Source organism: Eucyclogobius newberryi, unplaced genomic scaffold (genome assembly GCF_026437365.1).
Source record: "Eucyclogobius newberryi isolate DKJ021-1_F unplaced genomic scaffold, fEucNew1.0.hap1 SCAF_13, whole genome shotgun sequence".
NCBI classification, from domain to species: domain Eukaryota; kingdom Metazoa; phylum Chordata; class Actinopteri; order Gobiiformes; family Gobiidae; genus Eucyclogobius; species Eucyclogobius newberryi.
The window spans coordinates 27,552,423-27,567,266 of NW_027315757.1; the positions used below are offsets into that span (position 1 = coordinate 27,552,423).

At 42.7% G+C, this 14,844-nt stretch overlaps 1 protein-coding gene across 2 annotated transcripts in view; it reads right to left on the reverse strand.

Moving 5' to 3' along the window:
- Positions 1 to 1,395: 1,395 nt before the first annotated feature.
- cdc42ep4a (CDC42 effector protein (Rho GTPase binding) 4a) overlaps positions 1,396 to 14,844 on the reverse strand; it is a 226,327-nt gene continuing 212,878 nt past the window's right edge. Inside the window, exons 1-2 of one of the 2 annotated variants that reach the window (XM_072443243.1) lie at positions 13,798 to 13,963; positions 1,396 to 4,295 (exon numbers count right to left, since the gene is read on the reverse strand). In XM_072443243.1, the coding sequence (XP_072299344.1) occupies positions 3,178 to 4,200 (1,023 nt within the window). In that variant the 5' untranslated portion in view covers positions 4,201 to 4,295; positions 13,798 to 13,963 and the 3' untranslated portion in view covers positions 1,396 to 3,177. Of the gene's footprint in view, positions 4,296 to 13,797; positions 13,964 to 14,844 lie in introns of those variants that run through there. The other variant, XM_072443244.1, reaches the window with a different exon arrangement.

A 14,844-nucleotide genomic window follows, 5' to 3' on the forward strand; every position in this document is an offset into this window, starting at 1 on the left:
GGGAGTAGATGCCTGAGACCCTCAAGAGCCCGAGAGGCAGGGGAATAGCGCCCCCTGCTGGCGGAGGAGCGTGAGAAGGACATTGACAGGCTGAATCTCACTGTTTTGCGAAGGAGAAGCAGCTGCAAGACAGAGTAGTATTACAAAGCTTAGTTAGTGGTGGTCCCCCAAACAAATCAGCTATTTCCGGTGTTAAATAACGTCCAAAATGGGGCCCATGTTGACTTTTTACTAGGCCTACAGTTGTCTGGTAGTTCACACTCACTAAAGATCTAAGCTGACTCATTTATGATGACATCTCCTTATTGTGACAGGGCAAACAGAAGTGTGAACACAAACGCACAAGGAGGTGTCGTGACTGAGAAAGTCAACTTGGATCTTTATTAGGCTATAAAAAATAACAATTTATTTTTATTTGACCTTTTTTAACCAGGCAAAAACTCATTATCTGTTTTTTTTTAACGTGTTACCGAGCGGTATCTCACAGAGATCAAACAGAATATACATATTTACATTTACTACATTGACAAATCCTTCCCAGGAGCCTCCTCTGCAGGTTTATTTGTCGCCATGGGGAGACGACACACCCATTTGTGTGAAAAACACGCGCCCCGCCGCCACTAGATGGCACTGTGCAGTTAAACTTTAAACTCGCCCCGTTAGGCTACAATACACACATTGGAAATAGTTATAAATCTGCTGAACGGAGTGATTAAAACCGAAACCATTTTGTGCCTAAAGTAGCAACTGCAGCAGTGCTTTAGTCATGGAAAGGAAAATAAGAGGGGAAAAAAATATATAACAATCTTGAAAAGAGTAATGACTTGATACCAGCAGAGGAAGGATCAATAGCTCTACTGGTTTGTATTGACGAGGCCAATCAATATGAATTCGCTGCATTTTACCACCGATGAAGGAATAATAGCCCTTTTGGCCCCTCTTTCTACCCATATAGCGGATTGGCTGTTGACATAATGTGAAAGCTGTTGTTAAAAGGACTGTGATTAAACACCTTGGTGAAGTAAAACCACTTCACATGTGTGTCAGGATGGAGAGGTGACCTGCTCAACTTAAGTGTCTTATCCAACACGAGCATGTGATGGAGTAGTGCCCGAATAAGCCGTCACAACGTGTCATATTCTTATTTATTTTCAATTTAATTAGTGAGGCAGCAGCAACGCACCGTTATCCAAGTTAATATTTCAAATGGAATGGTGACGAGATTGCATCTGTGGAGCTGCTTGTCCTTTGCACTTTGGTAGCCCGAGTGTTCTTGTAAGAGAAGCATTTCCAAGAAGAAGAATGCACAATTAATTACGTTACATTCCATTCCAGGCAATGAGAAAGCGCTGCACCTTTACCCACTGTGGCCTGATCCAACAGCCCCTTAAACCGCATGGAACTCATTTAATAACATGTTTTAGCGTTCCAATCATCAATATGAGAAGCCAGTCTTACCAGCTACTTAATCAGTGTATAATTGATGCATTGTAAGGCTACTGGAGGGATCTGAATGGCCCTCAATAGCTTCCTTCCTCTGACTTTTAAGCAGCCGTGACAACAGACAGGAAATACTAGAAGCACTTATGGTAAGTTCTGATTAGAATAAAACCAGCCAATTTGCTTGAACGCAGACATACAATAGGCAGCAATTTGAGCGGTTTATTACTTCTTTTATTGACAAAATATATGTTATTTTGAATACAAAGAAAGAATGTAAATGTACAGTATAAAGGACAACATTAAGGCTTAATATGCAACATTACAGACCAAACACGCTGCCTCGCCTTCACACTCACAGCCACATTGTAGTGTTTCAGCACACATCCAGTTACTCCAATTTATTCTTTGCTGTGAGAGAAACTCTTACTCCAATTTAACCGTGATTACGCTTGTGGAGAAACAGATTTGAAAGGTCCTTCTACATTTAGAAGCCTCATAATGGAAATGCGTTTTGGCTAGAAAATAGTTATTTGGCACATCTGTCAGTTATAGTTAAGGCAAGAGAATCAATTAAATCCAAGGGTACTTGTGGGTATGAATTTTAGTGATGCAAGAGATACATAGTCATTGCATTTTGACTGTAACAAACGTACCTTGGAATTGGCATTTTTTTTTAAATCTACATTACTGCTGGCTGTGGCTTTTCCGTCCTAAACGCACAGAAAGGGCTTAGGACATCATTAGTGTTTTACTACAAACAATGTGTCGGGCCCTTCATCAGAAGTAGTGATGCTGTGTGTGTGCACAGTACTTCTGCATACAGCCCCGCGGTTCAAAACATATGTCAGGAAGCGGTTGTGTTGCACCTTTCATTTTAAACCTGATACAACAGATTTGAAGAGAAAAAAAGGTTAGGGTTTGGTTTAGTCAATTCAACATTCAGAAATCTCCAAATATTTTACTTTTTTTTTTTTTTTTAAACAGTCTTTCAGATTCACATTCCCTTTAGTGCGTCCCCGAAAGAATGTCACTTTACAATTCAGCTCTTTAATCACGAATACATTACCAAGATGTTGTAGAGACACAAGACTTGCACTATGAAACAGCAGAGTTTTGATTCGTTTGCAGACGGAAATGACAGCCTGTGACCCTGAGTTACACGAGAGGAACCTCTTGACAGATCTATGGCATTTTGCTCAAATATTTTCAGACGACGACGGCGACTCAAGGCAGAGGGAGTCGACACGGATTTTCACACTCCGCTGAAAAACACAGCCCCCTTTTTGAATGTGACGAGACCACCCACCAGTGATCCCCGCCATGACAGGGGCCTTCAGTTCAGCCCGGGCCCTCACCATGTCCCACAGCCGGAGACAAGAGTCCGAACACGATGAGAGAAGAAACGGCACATGTGACACATCAAGTGAGAGAGGAGCTTTAGTTCTGGAGAAGTGTTTTCCCCTACAACAGTCCCCCTTTCCAGCTCGCCCTACTTGCGCACTGTCGCCATGCAAATGTGTGGAATGTATCTCAAAAAGAGCAAGTCTCTCCCGTGTCGTTTTCTCAAAAGGCACAGAAGCACTGACAAGGCGATCAAAAGTGCACATCCTAGAGGAGCGGTCGCGCTTTTTTGGTGAGATTTTCTTTTTAACAATCCCATTCCCACATCGACTGTTCCATTCGCGCGGTCAAAGGACAACATCCTCCGGAGCCCGTGGCAGTGCGGGGCGCGTTTCATACTCGGATCTCGTCGTCTTCGTCCTCCATGAAGGAAGAGAAGTTGCTCTCCTCTTCCGGCGGCGCGCTGAAGGTGGCGCTGTCCGTGTCCCCCGTGTACGTTTGGCTCAGTTGTTTGTCGTCCAGCGCCGCCGAGCCGGAGCTGGACATGGAGCAGCTGTCCAGGTGTTGCAGGTGTTTGGGCCGTATCTCCGGAGTGTACTCTGGCGTGTAGGGCCCTTCGTTCTCTGGCCCGACGTCAAAAGTGCCGCTCGGATGCGTCAGCTGCAAATCACCGTCTCCTTGTACCTCTGCCATCATCTCATCCGCTTTATCCCCCTCCCTCTCCAGGCTTTCCTCTTCTTCGTGGTGACTAAGTGGAGGCGAGCCACGGCCTTCGCTGCTCTTGCCTTCTTCGTATCCCAAATCATCTTCTTGAGTATCCATGACGCCCAAAATGTCCCCCAGCATGGACGGACCCAAGTCAACGTGGAAGGACATGACTGATTCGGCATGCTTCATCCCACCGCCAAAGTGCTGCATGGTCTCCGGAAGTTCGGTCAGCTCCCCAAAGCTGCGTTCCTGAATTTCCACAAAATAGCTGGCGGCCGCGGCCCCTCCGTCACCCAGTTGTGGTTTGATTGGACTACAGGCGAGACTCGTGGGTCCCGTGCTGTCGCCTCCATCTTGATCATTGAGGAACGGCAAGGACATGGCGTTCTTGACATACGTGGGCGACCCATCGGGGCAGAGGAGAGCGTCGTCCACCCTGGTCACGGACTGGGACCGCTTGCTGCTCTTGAACGTGCGGGACAGCAGGCCGGGGCGAGGGGAGCGCGGGAAGGACGTGGTCTCAGACGGAGGCTCCCCGGAGCGGGTGCTGAGGAACGAGGTGTCACCGAAGGCGTCGCCGCTGCGGCCCACGTGCATGGTGTGGCGGAAGTCGCCCAGGGGCGCGCTGATCATCTCCCTGGTCAGGTCCACGCGGGTGCGACGTTTGGCCTGGGACGAGCCGGACACGAGCTGCTTCAGGATCGGCATGATGAGGATACGGCGCTCTGGCTTCAGACTGTTCAGCACGATCGTCAGTGGAAAACGTTTTGGCGATTTTGGTGAATCTCAGTTGGGGCAAAAACCTGAAAGACAAACAAATTTTGAAAAAGGGTTTAGAAAACAACATTTATATGGTGTATGGTTATTATCTCTATTAAAAAAACTGACAAACTAAGAGCTAATCAAACATTTGCAGAAGTCACCCATTTATTTTGGCATTTTTCATTTTTTGGTATCATCTTACTATATGCTATGACATACATACGTTAAGAAATCTGATTATTTGAAATATATCTGACTTCAATGTAGTTTCATGGGAAATTCAGTGAGGGTTCCATTTCCCCTTTAGTCAGAAAGTGACTTCTTAAAGATAGCTACAAGGGAAAAGACATGTTTTACGACTGGCTTTGTGGTAAAAAACTAAAATGAAATGCATGCAATCATCCAGCTGGCCCCTCAGAACCACAGTGATGCCTACATGATTACAGAAAGAAACATTTGGAGGGAAGGCTGAAGGTTTCCACTAATTGAAAGATTTTACACCCTCCATTATGAGCTCCCAAAATAATAAGCGACGTTACAGAGACGACCTCAGATATGACCTCAGATATGTAATGGTGAAGAATAAGTCAGGGGAACACCACAGGATTTTATTTAGAACCGCCGCAGACCATCAAGAGCGATGAAGGAATGCTTGGGATCCTCTTTTAATGCACTATAAAGAACTTGTAATCTAAAAAAAAAAGGAAACACTAAAAATAGTGTTTCCTTTCCTGCTCGAAAAAAAAAGAAAAGAAAAAAAAAACACTCCTGTGCCTGTCACCTGGGTTTACGCTGTTGCTGTCAGACGTACTTGACGAACGCAATCACAACCGGAAAAGATAAAACACTTCCTTCCTCTAGAAATCCCTGACTGACAGCTGCCATATAAGGCGCATGCATTATTAAAAAGCACGGAGAAGGAAACGGCACCACAGGCGACCGACAAAGCAGCGTTACTCCCCCCTGGCTCTACACGCGGGCGTCTCATTAAGAATACATGCTGTTGTATACAGAAAAGAATACGTGAGGAGAGGATTATGGGTGCTCGGACAATGTTAAGACTTCAGTGGGGATATCTACATGTCCCAAAGTGCTTACGATGCAGTCTGCACGTCTGGTTTGGCCCGTAACAGCTTCTGACTGCTCGGTGTCAAGTGCTTTTCGGGGGTTGTTTCTTTTAAGCAACGTGACCTCCTTTCTAGGCCCCGCCCCTCGTGCGCTCTCCAGCTGAGGCCAGACTCCTCTTCCTGTAATGCTCTCACCTGCGCACGTTTCCATGGTAACACCCTTTCGCAAAGCAACAGCGCTTCCTGTCAAGAGGGCTGCGCAGGGCTCCGGGCCTCGTGCGAAACCAGAAAAACACGGGCTCCTGTTCTGACGGCGAGATGCGGACGTGCTGGTTCAGATGTTACTACATGACGAGGGAGAGACTACCGAGCCAGAACTGACATGACAAGTTGTATAATTTCATGCTCATTATGTCAGAAACGGGGTTTGCTAGATATAACGTGGGAGTATTCGAACAGACGAAGTTACCGTTTTGAGAAGAGACGGCAGCAACATTTTGAAAACACCTTTTCCCAATTAACCAAGCAGTTTTGGGGTAAATGCTCAACCCAATTGATTCTCAATACCAAAATTATGATCAAAACAATGCTTTTTTTAGACAATAGAATATATTTTTTAACACACATTTTAAAAAAAGTTCTAATAAAGCTCCAGATTTGTCTAAAACTTAAGGAAAGGTCATTTTTATGTAATTTTTTAGTATTGATACTTGCTGAAATGATTATCCACGTAGTTTCAATGCTCGTTTTAGCATTGTTTAGTATCCGATTTCTGATACTTTTGTCTCCATTACACCACAAAGTAGTTTTAGTTTTAAATGAAGACAGTTTTGGATTGAAAATGATCCACTAAAACTGTTATTGGCCCATTGCCACAACAGCTCACTCACACTAAAGAGCTCATTAGTGACTGCCCAAGTCAAGGTTCCGAAAGATGATAAATACAAGTTTGAAAGCTTGCTTATGACTTAAAACTATGTGGTAACTAACAATCACAAGACCTGTAATTGTACCGCTTTTGATTTTTATGCAGAATATTCCGGTTTTAAATGAGCTTTTTGACCAAAAACAACTGTGCCAAGTATATTATCTCTGGTCAGCGCATGTCGTGCCTCCAAACTCTATATGAACAGTCAATGGCAAGTCAAGATAAAGAAAACACACAAATTAACACAATAGAACATCTGTTTTGCGAAGGTGACATTGATCATCTTCTCTCCGTGATACAAACTCAGATCTAAAGCCTTCACAGCGACACTTCTGAGATCAAACGTACTTAGATAAAGACATTAAAAACCAACAAACAAACAAACCGATCCATCCTCAGACTCAATCCAAAGACAGTTTAGTGGAAGTGGCTGAAGATCCACCGTGCAGTAGCATCACATAAATAGCGGCGTGCGTGTGGGCGTGCACATGTGAATGAGGGCCTGGGAGAGCTGCAGTCGGCGTGGGAACAGCGGGGTCATGACACAGTGGGATTGACTTTACAAACACACTTTTCACAACACTCCCAATATAGACCCCCCTAGACTGGTGGGAAAAAAAATAAATAAAAAAATACGGAATCCGCGCTTTTAAAAACAGTCTTCTTTGAACCCAATTTGAAATAGTGGCGTGTTCACATGTAGATAAACCTGAGCGCTCGGAACGCTTCCAAAACCATCGCTTCCTCCGCGTTTTCCCCTTCGCCAGCTATTTCACATCTGCTGGGTAAATTATATTACATCCCGTTTCCCCAAATGCATTTATATTCCTGGAGGAGGCAAAGTAGCTCCGTTTATAGATCACATAACTCAATTATCAATAAAAAAAAAAAATACACAGTCAAGAGCTGGAAAAAAAAGCAGTCGAAAAAAGAAAAAAAAAACCTCCACAATTTCCCTTTGATGAATTCGATGAAAAATTGAGCATACGATAAAATCAATTTGTTAAGTGCTTTAAGAATGTGACAAATATGTTTTCTCCCGCAGAGTTTTTGTGCTAAACAAGGAACCGTTTGTGAACTACGGTTGCATGAATCTGTGTTCCGGTAATTCGCTATAAGGGCAATGCTTTAAAGCTGTGCACAATTCTATACTGGGACATCCATCATAATAAGCGTCGTCTTTCCAATTTCTACAGCTCAGGGGAAAAAAAGCCACTATTGACTTGAGGAGCAATGAGCAGTTAAGATGAACGTATTTTTCCCGAAAGATCAATACTTTGACACCGGCGTCACGTGTGCCGATACACCGGGGGTTTGGCACCTCTATCATCTTGACTGATAGTTCATTTCTCTAATGGAGTATCGATGCCCCTTCTTTTGAATAACGTGTTTATTCTACTGTCTGGACACGGGGGCGCGGCCTGTCTGCTCCATTAGAAGTCATTGACCTGAATGGACGGCTTTATGACCTGGAGGTAAATTCCCATTAGGGGGCAAGCGGCTGCAAGAAGAACCATTTACAAGCAATTAAACTCGCTTTTTTTTCCATTTGAATTGATTGATTTTATTTCTTATTTGTTAAAATGCTGCAAATACTGTTCCATCTTGTGGTCGGGTACATATATAGTTAGTAATTAAACAGACAAATGGGCTGTACAAGATCAGTGTCACCAGCACAACTCTGTTAGCAGACCTGAGCATCTCATTTAGGAGGCAGCAGCCCAAGGACATGGCCCAAATCGCATTATCTCCACAACAGCACGGGCAGGAAACAAGCGGAGGGCGAGCGAACACCGTCCTCTGCTGTGAACGAGTGGCCTTAACAACATGATCCAATGAGGAATACAAAGAACCTCCCAACGACATTAAGCCAGAATTTGATTTTTGCAATTGGTCTAATGTTAAGAGAATCACCGAGCGACAGTAATGAGCGCTGATAAAATACCCGGCTCATTCCAAACACAATTTGCAAATAGGAGTTAAAGGGGTGACGTAGTGAGCGTACTCGCTTTGCAATTTGCACTGAAACACAACCTTTGTCATACATTTACGACAAAGCCAAGTTAGAATGACCACGACGACTACATCTTTCCACAAGATCACCTGACCCAACGGGTCGTGCTGGCTTTTTTTTCCAAATGCACACGTTTATTCATTTGACCATATTTGGAATAGACTAATGGACTGGTGCTTAAAGCCGATGGGCTCCGGTGCCTGCTCCAGGCGCTGACTCACATGACAGTTTCCTGAATGACCTCTGGCCTTAACCGCTCATTTCTGATGCCTTTTTTCACCGCTGAACTCTAATGCAGTGTGAAAGCCCAGGGCTCATTGATCAAAGCGCCATATCAAGTAAGGCAAATCCAAAATGTGGATCTGTGACGTTCTGGAAATGAAGGGGCACAGGAGCACAGCCTCCACTAACAACTAATTTGGCCTGCATTCCAGGAATTCAACCCATTTGTTGATTATGAATGAAGTGAATAAAATAATTATTGTCAAAGCTCAGCTTCAAGCGAGGTGAGGATCAAAGCTGCGCACTTATGTGGGTTTGGGGATTCACTTTGAAGAGAAGTTAAAACGCCAGATAATCCTCGAATCAGAGTTTGATAATGAACATTATGTACTGGTAATCCTGTATTGCCCTGCGTTTGAGGCTTGAGCTGAATTCCTGTTTTCACCTACCCCCCATCTCTGCCCACAGATCTGTTATTGGTAAAGATTATTCAAAACAATTAAGATTCCAGTCACACATGCAACATTAAGAATGATTAAATTAATATGCATGTTATAGTTTAATAGTAACTGTCTAAGAGGCAGAATGTGTTCTTTAATATGTGCCACGCCCCAAACATACAATAACTGCACTTGTATTCTTAAAACTCGTACTACTATAAGTACTTCACAGCGTTGCCCACCGTGTACCCAGAAAGCACATTTAAACTGAACTTTGGAAGGCCTTTTAGTGTTTGATTCTCATTTCCACGACCAGGGCAGATGACAGATTTGTCAACACTTCTTGGATTTGCTTGTGCTTTGACAAAACTGACGCTTACATTTGCAACAAAAGAGGCATTCAGAGGGCGATGAACATCATTATTATGGATTCCAAATGCATACACAAGTCGCATTGTTCACTCCTGCTATGTGTCATTGTCTTGGTCGAATACAAAGTAATGTGCAAGTATTAAAACATAAGTGCATGATGATGAAAACTGATAAGATAATAAAGTTCAGTTTTATTTTATTAGCAAATTCTTAATTTTATGCATGCCTTATTAGATATATTTTGCTACCGTTATTATTCATTGTTGTATGTTGGAACTTAACACGTTTGTGAATGTTTTGTTCACTGACAATGGCAATAAGACCGTTTCTGATTGTGATATATTTGTTACGTTCAACTTTAAAATATACAGCCTGTTTAGATTAGACGAGATACTTTATTGATCCCAAAAGAAACTTCATGGCAAGACAAATTAGGAAGTTCATTTGGTCAATACGGTTGTCACTTGCTTTAATAGTCTTAACTATAGTGCAAACTACAGGCCTCACATTGATGGAAAGAGAAGCTCGCATTTAACAACATACTCCATTAAGAAAGTGTGATTTTGTAAAAAAGAACAAAACCAGAAGGATTAACAACTGCATATTAACTTGATGAATGCAATACAGACGACTTTGTCAAAATTGTTAAACAAAAATAAAAAATACTGCCCCATAAAGTAACAGAAATGTGCCTTTGAAATTGCTTTATTAAAACTGCCGCACTCAGCAATTTGGCAAAATCGCTGCTAAATGCAAATGAGGAATCCATTGGGCCATTTTTTAAACTATTTATGATGATGGCGGATAACTTTAAGGTCCCACAGACATGCAATATTAATCTTATCATTAGGAACTGTCACTCCCTCTTTGCTCAGCTCTTCTCTTTCAAGTGCAAGTAGCAAAAATGTGTCTTATTAACGAAATCTCGCAACTTTTTAACTGCAAAAACATGGCGTTCCCAGTTGTTCTGAAGTGTACACCTATGAAACGGGGCGACGTGTTTGTGGCAGTGGGACCACAGGAAGGGCAGGGGGGAAAAATTAGCCAATAAAGCTTCCCATCTCCGGAAATATACTCCGCCTGCCCTTCCTGAAACGACACAATATAAACAGTACAGTGCGTAACTGACGGGCTGCGCAAACAAACAGGGCAGATCTCCATCAGTATGTTGTGCTGGCATTTCCCCAAAAAGGCTGTAAAAGGGATATTTCTGCCCACGTTTGAGCATAATATAGGGCTCTCTATGCGGTAATATCACTATATTTTCTTCTCACTGTACAAATTGTCGGGAAACGATGTTAGAAATGCTACTTTTCCTTTTTAAATGCCTTTGGGGCAAATCAATACAATGATATTTAAAAATAAATGTGTAAAAGTGTTAAAAAATGTTTTTAAAGGATTACAGACTCAGTTCTTTGGCTGTAAAACAATGCATTTAACCAAAGTAACATGTCATTTTATATAATGTGACAATCAACGAGATTACTGAGACTTTTGAAGATACAATGTAACACAAGTCGCATTATGATGATTCATTCTCATATCGTCATATTACTCATTTCTGATCATCTGCCCGTCAAAATCATGTTTCAAACCCATGAGCATTCAACTAAAACCAGGACCCAAAGTGAACACGGCCAAAACAACAAAAATCTGTGTCACAATTCAAATCAGAAGTCATAATTAATGCGATCCACTGCACTGAGTTGTACGAGAAGCGAGCGGCGCGCGTTGATTCAATGACCAGGTGTCCATACTGTGACCCAGGTGCTATTTTTAAGAGGTGCCGAAAAGAACCGCATGCTCGTGTCAGAAGCACGAGAGGGGACCTGTGTTTTTGGGGAAAGAATGCGGGAAAATGATGGGATGCTGAAAACGGTTCCTTTAACGCGAGTGGTGTAATTATAGGGCCGGGGAGCAGAAATGCAGCGAGATATGGTAAAGAGGCAGTGTCAGATGTCACGGGAGCTCTACTTAGGCTCTTAGGGGGAAATACAAGACTGAACTATTTCAATTATGACAGATTGTTTAGGTTTTTAACAGAATATCAGTAGTGTTAAGTCTAGAATGTGAGTGGATTTGAAAAAATAAGGGTTTTTTCTTTTACCGTATTTTCCGGACTATAAGTCGCACCAGCCAAAAAATGCAAAATAGAGATGGAAAAACACATATATAAAGTTGTGCTGGAGTATGAAATGCGGTTGCAAGTGTGAAAATAACAAATAATATCACATACAAGTCTTTCCGGAGTTTAAGTATATAAGTATAAATATAAGTATAAGTCGCACACCAGCCAAAAAATGAAAAACACATATATAAAGTTGCACTGGAGTATGAAATGTGGTTGCAAGTGTGAAAATAACAAATAATATCACATATAGGTCGCTCCGGAGTATAAGTATACAAGTATAAATATAAGTATAAGTCGCACACCGGCCAAAACTTACAAGACTTAAAGTCCGGAAAATACAATAGCTAGTCTTTTTTTTTTAAATCCAGGCTTGGGACTGGTACAAAGAAATGAACACAAACGCTGTTAAACTTGTAAGTATGTTTACCACGGTCCCTGTGTGGTCTTGGTGGAACTGTGGAGCCATTTGGCCTGTGGTTGTTTGTGGACGTAAACCGATTTCAACAAGTGACAACGGTGCGGATTAGAAAAACAGAATGCTTCCCAACGTCAACACGCGAGCATACCAATCACAATGCATGCAGGGAAAAAAAAAAGAAGAAAAACAACAATGGCGGCAAACAAAAGGCACGGAAACAAACTCTTCCCTCACACAATGGCACATGGTACGCGGTTAGAATCTGAAGTTGGGACACGGTTTTAGAATGCAAATGCCAATGAACTCGAGTTTGCTCCAGTCAAACTCGATATGAGCGGCAGTGAACTTTGGGCCTAAGTTTAACATCACGGCAGTGGGGGGGAAACGCTACATTACATAACTATCCAAACTTTAAAAGATGTTCAAGATTAAGTTTCTTCTTTCGCCTTATGATGACAGATGTAACAACAGAATATAGACAAATTCAAGTCATCTTTTGTGATAACTGTGACACCAGCAAATGCAATCTCAATTTAACATTTGAGCTTGGTTGGGTGTAATCGTTTTTACAAGTACCACTCAAGGAGGGGGAAAAAAATAACAGTTTATTCTGGCATTTCCTGGAATGTGCAGTGCAGGACACACACAGACTTCCAGCAGACAGACGGCAGACATGCTCAAACAGGGAAATGCTCTCCGACCACAAATAACACAGTAAAGCCGCACTTTAGTGACTTTAGGGACATCTGATTACCTCCAAAAGGGAAAGTGAATTGCACCTACTGCTTGTATTTGTGCAGCCCAACTGTACTTAAGCCAGGAGCAGGTGATTATGACCACACTTTACAGTAGCAATAATATTGGGCTTAGCAACATGGTAACAACTACAATGGTGCACAACTATAACATTACGGCTGTAAACATGCGTCTCATGCAGGTAATTATACACCAAACTGGTAATAGTAAAGTTCTACAATCTCCACAAACCTTGAAGCTCTTCAGGGAGGAATGTAAACAGGATAAACGATGCTGCGGTTTAGGAAAAGCCCAAATTTATCACAGTAACTAAACAGGCTTATAGGGACTGAGCTCCCAAAAACTTTAAAAGCCAAGTACTCTGCCCTCCTGCTGATAAGATCACCTTCTCAAACAACACCTGAAGAGCAGTTATCTGGGTGGCATTAATGGAGTGATGGTTGACAGGCCAGCAGGTCCTGTTCCAGTGAATAAACTCATCACAGGCCTCTATGATGCTCCTGCCAAGCAAACGGAGAGTCCTGACCAGGTCAGACTCTGCCAGGAGAGGCTAATGGACAGGACTAATACGACAGACATGTGCAATGCACTGCACGGGTCACAAAGTTTGTGATGGGATCATTTGAGTAAATCGGTCAGTAAAAAACTAAGCCCAACCAAGTGGCTCTATGGGATGTAAAATGGGCTTGGCAGACATTTCCTGTCCAGGTTTCGTTTTTGTAGAGCAAATAACGCAAACTAAGTGACGTGAAGTGAAGAGATGTCTCCTATAAAGTAAAATCAGTCAACTATAGAATGATTCTACAACATATGTATGTGATCCCCAACACCTCTTTGTGCCCAATCAGACAAACAGACCAACATGATAGCTAAGCAAAAACCTATACTCTCCTCTTCTCGTAATATAATGTGGCACCATTTCTACAGAATTCCCCTCTTTGGGATGATGTGTTTCTTGCTGGTATCGGCTGCACCCCAGAGGGTGATCCGGGTGGGTCCAGGGCAGAACAATAAGTATCTGACCCCGAAGGCGTCAGCTGGTGAGCGCACGCGCTGCCAAACCGCCGCGCAAAGCAATATCCCGTTACATTCCGAGGTAAATGCAGAAAAATAAACCAACCAACCAATGTTCTTTACAAACTCGAATTAATGAAAGCATTTGTCAATAACGCACAGAGTCCCTGTAATTACTTACCAAGCATCCCATTCACAAGAAGCCGGCTGCTGCGCGCTCCTCCGTGAGGCCCCCAGCAGCTGCTGGATGGTGAGGCCGCATTCACGAACAAAGCGCTCAAAAAACCGCAGCTCTTTTACGCTCGCTCACAAATAAACACGACACGCAGAAGCTTTAGTGAGAGGAAGGACGCGCCGCACATCATCGAAGCACCGCTGCAGCTCTGAAGGCGATAATTCACTACAAAGCCTCCTGCTCCTGGAGTGTGCGCCGGACACGCCCCTTTACATGGCCGCTTAAAGACACAGCAGACGCACGCGGCACGTACGTGCGCACGTACGTACGTACGCACGCGCGTGCGCACGCACGAGGCAGCGTGACGCTGCGGGGGGAACTGTAATGTTAATGAATGAACTCACAGTGAAGTCACTTGTCAGATGGATTTATGTGGGCAAGATACAATAAAAATTATCTATTTGGAGGTTTATATACTGCAGCTAACTAACTAACTAACTATCTATCTAAATAACTAACTAACTAACTAACTAACTATCTATCTAAATAACTAACTAACTATCTATCTAAATAACTAACTAACTAACTATCTAACTAACTAACTAACTAACTATATAATTAAATAAATACACATACAATAACAATGCACTTCTTTATTTTATAAGTGTCTTGTGGGTAAATTGTAGCTGCAGAATCTGGTGTGTTTCCAAATATACATTGTTGTCCTGTAAGTGTCTAATAAACAAACCTTGACCTCATTGACATTCATGTCAGGTTGGACTGTGTGATTTCTCACAGTCGGGCGTCTTCATAAACCTGTGAGACCTCTTGTTTAAACTTGTGTATTGCAGCGTCTCTTGGATGACCTGTGCCTTTGACACTTTGATAGGTGTTAACAGGCAGGAAGTGGTCTGAGGTGGAACAGGCCCACCTTCATCTCAGACAGAAAGAATGTGTTAATGTTTGATAATTGTCACTAGACACCAGTCAAATTATTGATTGGAATCACAAAGCTTTAATGTGGCAGGGTTAAAGACATTCCCACATATTCCT